This window comes from Morone saxatilis, unplaced genomic scaffold (genome assembly GCF_004916995.1).
Source record: "Morone saxatilis isolate NCDOM2014 unplaced genomic scaffold, NCSU_SB_2.0 Contig8, whole genome shotgun sequence".
Lineage (NCBI taxonomy): Eukaryota > Metazoa > Chordata > Actinopteri > Moronidae > Morone > Morone saxatilis.
Window position 1 is genome coordinate 11,223,020 of NW_023340257.1, and position 8,537 is coordinate 11,231,556.

Below are 8,537 nucleotides of genomic sequence, written 5' to 3' on the forward strand. Positions count from 1 at the left end.
TTCATTACCTGTAGGGAGGATGGGTACATGTAATGTAAGTGGTAATTTGCTGATGATATTGGCTCATTTGGATCCTTGCAGTAGTGGATTATATTGGCTTAAAGGCCTATCTTGCATCAGAAAGAACTACTTGCTATCTCAGCCAAGTGCTGAATTGCAGAGACAGAGTGCAAGTGTGTGGGCGTTTTGTGTAGCTTACTCTCCCTTGCTCTCTCTATATCTCTTTCTCTTTCTCTCTCTCTGACACTTCCGAAGGCAAGACCGGCAGCCTTCACCACATCCGACCCCGTAAAGATCCTGAGTGATGACAAAATTCACAGCTGCTGTGGCTCTTGTCACACACGGTTCCTCCATTAACCTAAAATGAGATGAAGCATGATGTGAAGCTTAGCCACAGGTCTAGGACTGGGTCTAGAGAATAAAAAAAGGCAGTAGTATGAGAAATGACAGTAAGAGAAACAAGCAAACGTTTCAAACAAAATGCAATGAAAATAGTTTATATAGTTGGGTTAATGATTAGTTGAAGGAATCACATTTGATGTGTTGATTTTCTCACAAGCACACACTGCAGCCCACATTTAATCTTCTTTTACAACCCACACATTAACTTAGGACTTGAAACTTTTTACTTGTGCCCTGGTGTAAGACTGAGATCTCATGACTTGAGTAATTTGTAACTTCTCACCGGTCACTCTCCTCTCCTCATGTTCAACAGGGTAAGGTTCACTTGGAGATGCGATTGAATGAAGTGATCACAGAGAACGGCTCAGTTGGTCAACACTTAGTAGTCCGGTGAGTACCAAGATTCCCTTTTATTCCGGTCAAGTGAGCTCTTAATCCAGTGGGTTGTCAGGGAATTTGAAATCAAGGTAGACATTTAAAAGCTGAGAATTGAACCAAATGATTGCTTCCACTTTAAGAAAAAAGTTTGTGCAAGTGTTTTACATTGGTATACATTTATTCACATGTATCTTACATGTACACACACATACATACAACACACACAGAAAGCATTGGCTACACATTGTGTAAACCAACTACAAAGATAGACTGAGCCTGCAATAACATAATGAAAAGGGGAAATTAAAGAGGCAAAATGCTCTATATTGTTTGAACCCCTTGTCTTGTGTGTCAACTATATGAAACATATAATATAATATAATATAATATAATATACTGGACAATCAGGAATCACAGAATTGTGCAGGAAACTGACATTTATTAATCCAGTTTTTAAGTTTCTACCATATTCCCCAAACAAACAAAATGTGTATTGTAGCTTTGTTTCTCAGCCAATAACAATAGCTCTTCCAGTCAAAGTATTTTCAGTTGTGTACATTTCCTCAGTGATTTTAGGCATGAGTTAAAAACAACTAAGAAATGCACAATTTGTGTTTTGCCTACTACTGTATCCAAACTGGAGATCTCTAATAGTTCAGACAGAGGTATATGAGAATGAAACCAAAAAGAAATAAGTTAAAGAAGGGCAAATCTACACACTGTTAGTGTCCAAAATGTCTAGGATCCTGTCTCAATATGTGTACATTGAGGAGATGGGATACATAGAGAGGTACATTTGTTGATGGGTTTAAAAGAAAAACATGTTAATGTTCTCTCACTTTGCTTACTAACTTGGAATTTGTTCAATAAAAGGAAGTGCTCATTGAAGCATTAAGGGCACATAAAGCATGTATATGCATGAGTGTGTCAGACCGCATGCTGTTTACGCATGTTGTTTTGCATCCCCCATTCATACTTGGAGAGCAGGGTAATGCGGAGGAAGTGATGGCATCTGAGCAGGAAGCCTGCACTTCTCACACTGCAACCGCTGTGGTTTTCTGCTGCCATCATTCACTGTTTAACTCAGATTGTTGGCTTAAACTGTCAACCTGTCCCTGTCAGCTATCATTGTATATACATGGATGATGAACACTGGAGGCTCCCCAACATCAGACTGACCGGACAAGATGGCAAAGTTAAAATCAGAGGTGTAGAGCTTATCATTTGTACTCTTCTAGTCATCCTGTTGAAGTGTGATTAGTCACCAGAGATTGTCAAATATCAGAGCAAGATAGGGTTGAGTTATGAAAGAGATACAAAGGAGACTATAGGGAATATTGTCATGACACCCTGGAAGATGATACACAAACATCCTGACATTTGCTCTGCTTGGCTTGTCCCTCTGGCTTCACTTAGTGATGGGGTGAATTCATTCTTATTCTCTGGTGACTCCTGCTTAGCAGCCACATCCTGTTTAGGGTGCCTACAGTGTCTGTTTGTTGTCACTTGAAACACCTGTGAAAAAAGCAGTGGTCCCTGTGTGACACGAGCCAAACATGAGGGCAAAGCACCAGTTTATCCGAGCATGGAACTGTTTTTCACAGTTTAATGATGACTCCATGTCTGCTTTAAGAATTGAGGACTTGGCAACAATGTTGTTTTTAAATGGTGATCTGGATAATTGATGCCAGATTAAGCAAGCATGAGAACTGATGAAATGAAATGAAACGTGGAAAAAAAAAACATTTGAATTGCAACCAGTTCCAACAATATGTTAGCCGTCTGTGTCCGGTGTCGCTTCCAGGCATCCTCATCAAAAAAATACAACACTATGTTGTATGAATCAATGCTGCATCAATAATCAGAAATGGCCATTATAATGTGTATAATGTTAGCTTTATACAGTAATTATTATCAGCAGCGTTGGTGGTGGGAAAAGTATTGTTTGGTATTATGATATTATGATGGGCTATTATTAGACTTTTTGAGCTAATTTGTTTTTATTTTTATTATTTTGTTGGAGTTGATGACCACCACATTTGTTAAGTTTTTAAGATTGTGTCTGGTTTTAAAAGTGTTAAATTAAGTTGCTGTTTGGAAACATTCATTGTTTCAGAAATATTTTTTCAAGATAACTCCTTGTTGCTGTCCTGTTTTAAGTAAACCTCTGTTGTCTTTACTCAGTGTCGTGCAGACCACAGAGGGTTAATGGCAAAAACATTTCCACTCAGGCATCTGTTGAACCAACAAAAAATTATTTACCATTAATGCTCTCAAGACACGGAGTTGAAAGCTAATCCCTCCCAAGGTCTAAGTCACTTTTAAAGTCTGTCCATTCGTAATTGCTTGAAATATCACAAGTTTTGCTTATCTTTACAGCACTATTTAAAAGGGTGGATTGCTGCTTATCTGCAACGATGTAAAGTGAAAAATATTTGCGACTAGTACATACAACTGATAATGATAAATGAACCCTCCCTATGTCTCTGTGACCTCCTCTAGGATAATAGAGTGCCAAGGACTACCTTTGATCAGTGGGCAGAACTGTGACCCCTATGCCACCGTGTCACTTGTTGGACCTGCCAGGTAACCCTGTCAATGCCACACATATACCGTACAACAACATACATATATACTGTAGTAATGTTTTTTGAATGTTTTAAGTATTGTTGTTAAGTGTTGTTTGCTGCTTTTAACTTTGTACTTTTTAAATGGAGATTATAGCAGTTTCCTTAAATAAACATTACAGTTTAAGTTCAAAGACAAAACACTGGAGGAAATGGAAGTAAAAACTAAACTGGAAAATAAGACACATCAGTTACCGGCCATTGGTAAACATCACGAATATTATGTCATCCTGTATGACCTGTAAATATGACCTGTGAATGTGTCCTGTACTGATTTCTTGTCCCTGATCTCGATCCAAGTAATTTAATATTGAGTATCTGCCGATGCTAGTTTTTAAAATATGTGTATCAGAGTTTCTGTAATGTATCTCCTCAGGTCTGACCAAAAGAAAACAAAAGTAAAGAAGAAAACCAGCAACCCTCATTTTGAAGAGACCTTCTTCTTTGAGGTAAATTCTGCTACACACACTTTGCTGTCTAGTCACATCATAGGATTGAATTGGTCTATTGTAAATAATAAGCCTTGACATGTCCATCCTCAGGTCACACGGTCCAGCAGCTACTCTAAAAAGTCTCATTTCCAAGTGGAGGAGGAGGACATTGAAAAACTTGAGATCAAGTAGGTTTTTCTTCTCTCCGTCATCTGTTTGTTTCACTTTCTGCCCCCCTTCCCTTTCTCTCTCCCTCATTTCCCCTCAATAGTCTTGTCAGAAGAAAAATGATTTCTTAACAACTTCAGGACAAAACAAGTGAATTTAGATCTGGTGTGTTCTGACTGCTGATAGAAAGCCTTGGTTTCTGGTTAAGGAAATGTGGGGCTTCCGTCACAGTGGACTCATAGCTCACTGGGTAAGACTAGACAGATTCAAAGGTAAACACAGGTAATGCATGGTTTTGAGGTTTGGATTTGAGGTGGTGTTATTGCACGGGTATTGTATTGGCTTCATGCAACAAGCAGGTAAGCACCACTCAGTAGTGACATTTATTTTGTCCCTTTATTTTGCCAAATTGGAATTGGGTGGTTTATGTGTTTGTGCTGAACACACACAGCAACAAAAATGTGTTTTACTTGATGGACATGCAGTTTAATAATGTACATTAATGGATGAAATACTTGTTTCTGTTTCTGTTTCCATCCTCTACCTTTGCAGAGTTGATTTGTGGAACAATGAAAGTCTGGCTCAGGATGTGTTTCTGGGGGAGACACGGGTCCCTGTCAAGATCCTGCGAAATGACCACATCCACAAAGCCTGGTGAGGACAGAACAAAATGTCTTTTTAATTTCTAACATTTACTCTCCACTAGAAATGTGGACAGGACAATTCTTTATGATGTATTTTAGTTTTTTCCTTTTTCTTTTTTGTTTGCTGTGAGTGTCACACCACCTCTCTCTGAGTCATAACTCAGTCAAGTTGAAACACAGACATTGTACACACGCTGCTACAATCTGCTAAACTCACTCTTTACTGTGGCGGTGGATCGCCGGTGTCCACCGAAGATAAACACCCACAAATCCATTTAGAAATAAAAAAAGGTGTTTCTTACAGCTCCAGATCTTGGGTCTTATCCATTAGATTCAATGAGTTTTGTGACCATTTATTTTTCCAAACCTCCAGTTTTCACTATTAGTTTCCACCAGACCGTCAACTGTTAAACAGCTAGATTCAATTCAGACTTTCTTTATAAAATAAAATCTTTTATTATCTGAGGAATTTATGTACATTGTTAAAATATAATGTTATTTTGTGAGCGTCTAAACTTAAACATGTAAATATGAGGAGTATAAATGATGGTAGAAAACAATTTAACTGAAGCAGTTAACAATTTCTAACAGCTTCTGGGCTAGCTTCATGCTAACTTCTGGTAATAATATGAATTGCGTCACAGCGATCTACTATTTCCATTGATCTAGCAGATGGTTGAATTTCGATTGAGCAGAACCAGTTTTTTGTGTTAGTTTGTTTAAATACATCTTCTCCATCCACCTCATATTCCTTTTCTTCAAAGTTACGTGAGCTACATGCAGTGAAATATTTTCACATACATAGGCCTGTTGTTTTGCCCTAAAGGCTTTCATGTACTGCCTCGGCTGAAAATGAATAGGCCCATTTTAGATTTCCAGGGAAGATAATAAAAGACGAGAAGACCTGTGCAGCATACATACATCTGCCCTGGCTCGTGTTTATGAACCACAGATCAGATTTTCTGTGGGGGTATTTTAAAACACATACTTATAAGTTCAAACATGGATAGCCTGTCTCTCTGGTAGAGCTAATTTGACTGTGGAAACATAACGTATCCCTGACAAAGACTGAGGTGTTTGTTTCTAAATAAATGTATTGGATTGTTTGCATTAAACAAAACCAAGCCAGACACTGCTACCCTGACATCACGGCCCAGTCACCTTCCTCTTAACCAGATCAGATCTTTGACGCTTTAGAGGTGGAGCTTCTCGCTTTGGAAGTCTTTCTGTTTTAGGAACGCCTTCCTGTTTATCCATTAGGACAACTTGAACTGTCATTACAAGGTGATTTGGAAAATCTTCCTAGATTTCTCAGTGTTCTGCGTTTTTTCCATTGTGTGGGTGTATCCTAGCTTTGCGTCAGTGTAGGTGATGTGGGATTATGCCAGATAGCAATCTGTTGGTACATGAGGGCTGTGTGTTGAGAGCGTGGGTGGCTTTTTGCATGGTGGCAGTACCTCATGTCCTATGTTTATGCTGGAAACGGTCCATTTTGCACACATAAAAACTGCTCGGTGTCATTAAATCGGCACAGGTGATCTGTTGATCAGCGAGCGTCTCTGCCTGTGTACCATGATTACAGGTCAACAAGCGTATGGACAATCCTACAGTATGTACCTGCAGCTTTTGAAACACTGCAGCTCAGCTCTACATTTAATCATTTTGTGTTTTGCTCCACCTGTTGGCTTTTACAAAGATGTACATGCTGCAGAAATATGAGCAATATTCTCTTAAACTACATAACAAATCATTTCATTTTAAGTGGAAGTCATCCAGCCCACCAGAATTGTTAAAACCACAGGGAAAATAAGAAGCTAATGGCAAAGACAGCTGTTTGATTTATAGTACATACAGGTTAGCATTAGCTTAATTGAGTAGTACTTTAAACTCTCTTTACGAGGAGTTTGTGCTGCTTTCATCTTGGTGATGCTTAAGAGCAACAGTAGCTACAGTAAAATATCCTCTGGGTGTATTAATGTATCCCTAACAGCCTGTTGAATTATACATTGGACACTAATGTATTTTAACACATAACTGATCACTTAGTTGATGTACTATTTGGTTGTGTGTTCTGTTTTATCAGTTTACAAATAGTTTTCATGCTTGTTAAACGGCAAAAGATTTCTTTCTAAAGGCAGCATTGTCCCAGTTAGAAAACAGAGAACTTCCGTCCCCTGTGCTGACATTTACATATTACTATTCACAGTGCCGTATATCTCCCAAAGCACTGTACCCAGAAACTATTCTCCCACCAGCATGTTCAGCTGTTGTTTTTAGGTTCAGAAAGGTAGTTTTATGTTCGACCCCTCCTATATTTAGGAAATATGTTAGGTACAAACACACTAAAGGTCATTATTGAATCAAAATTTTGACCAAAGATTCTTTTTTTCCGGTCCAATAAATTGTCTTTTTGGCTGTGATTGACACAGTTGGTCTCTGACGTTTTGATCAGGTGGTTTTAGGTCAGCAGGCTCAACCATCCCATCAGCCTCTATTTTCTTAAAGCGAAGTAGTGAACTTAGTAAAATTATTTGGTTGATTATTTGGCCCATGTGTAATTTTAAGTAGGTTGACTTAAGAGAGAGGTTATTCATAACATTGAAAAGTGTTTGTTTTTCAACACATAGCAGCTCAGAAATATGCTGTCTTTCTTCCTGTGGACTCACAGGTATCTCCTCCAGCCTAAAGGGAACGGCAGCAAGTCCAAGTCTGATGATTTGGGATCTTTGCGTTTGAAGCTGACCTACATAGAAGACACGGTGCTGCCATCTGCCTGCTACACACCACTCTGCAACCTGCTGCTCAAATCCCCTGATGTGAAGGTAAGACAGTAGCTCAAGTTACAGTAAATCCTAAGATGGAGGGAAAACGTGTAAAAGAACGTACATTTACACACTTACAGAATACACACGCCTTTCTAGTGCCCTTAATATAGCATTTATGGTGGTGTAGCTTTCCTTTGTGTTATCCATTCACATTTTTTAAAATGTTATTGAAATATGATCATGGAATTGATCAGTCTAATATATTTTCCTTCTCCTATTTTTTCCAATGCCTCTTTGCCTCCTTCAGCCCATCTCGGCGTCTGCAGCACACATCTTGGGGGATATCTGCAGAGAGCGATATGAGGCTGTTCTGCCCATGGTTCGACTGCTGCTCCACCACAATCGCTTTGTGCCTTTTGTCTCTGCTGTGGCAGCGCTAGAGCTGGAGAACACTCAGTGAGTACTCACATGTATCCCCTACAGTATGTAGATGCGTGGACACGTGCATACAGATAAATGTCATGGCCCACACTGTTACTTCTCCTTGGCTTTAAAGTTAAGTTCCTTTTTTTGACAACCTGGGTGTTATTTTTGCCATCGTTCTTTGTGGCTATGATAATGTAACCAGTTGAAACAGGAAGGAGCTCTGAAATAGAATAGACATCTAAAGGAGCATGTGGATCATTTTCAAGTTTCCTGTATTTTCACTTTGATCATTTTAAAGCTCTCTAACAATATCACTGCATCCACTTAACTCTAAAACTAGGGGTCGCCAGAAGATCAAGGGGGCTCGTTAGGCTTTTTTGGTTTTGAGCATTTCATTAATTTCTGTGAAGAAAACTATATGACCCTTTTTAAAGTTTGGATTATTATTCTAGATATACATTTTCATAACATAAGGGCACGGTGAGCTATGCTCACAGAGCCTTCACTCTCTATTATCCTGTGATAAAACAACCAAAGAGCTAATAGAACAATAGCCAAGTGTCAGGGAGAGGAAAACACTGAATCTGTCCCAAAAAAAGCCTAATAGGTGTGTATGACAGACAGGGACAGAGAATTGTATAAAAAGTTCCTTAAAATATCAGGAGAACTCATCTCTGATGCAATATTTACAGTTTT

At 38.8% G+C, this 8,537-nt stretch overlaps 1 protein-coding gene across 1 annotated transcript in view; it reads left to right on the forward strand.

Moving 5' to 3' along the window:
- rasa2 (RAS p21 protein activator 2) overlaps positions 1 to 8,537 on the forward strand; it is a gene marked incomplete at its 5' end in the record, with an annotated part of 25,417 nt that overhangs the window by 6,667 nt on the left and 10,213 nt on the right. The window contains 7 exon segments of the mRNA XM_035679848.1: positions 716 to 792; positions 3,283 to 3,366; positions 3,784 to 3,856; positions 3,950 to 4,026; positions 4,559 to 4,660; positions 7,319 to 7,472; positions 7,723 to 7,871. Coding sequence (XP_035535741.1) covers positions 716 to 792; positions 3,283 to 3,366; positions 3,784 to 3,856; positions 3,950 to 4,026; positions 4,559 to 4,660; positions 7,319 to 7,472; positions 7,723 to 7,871 — 716 coding nt within the window.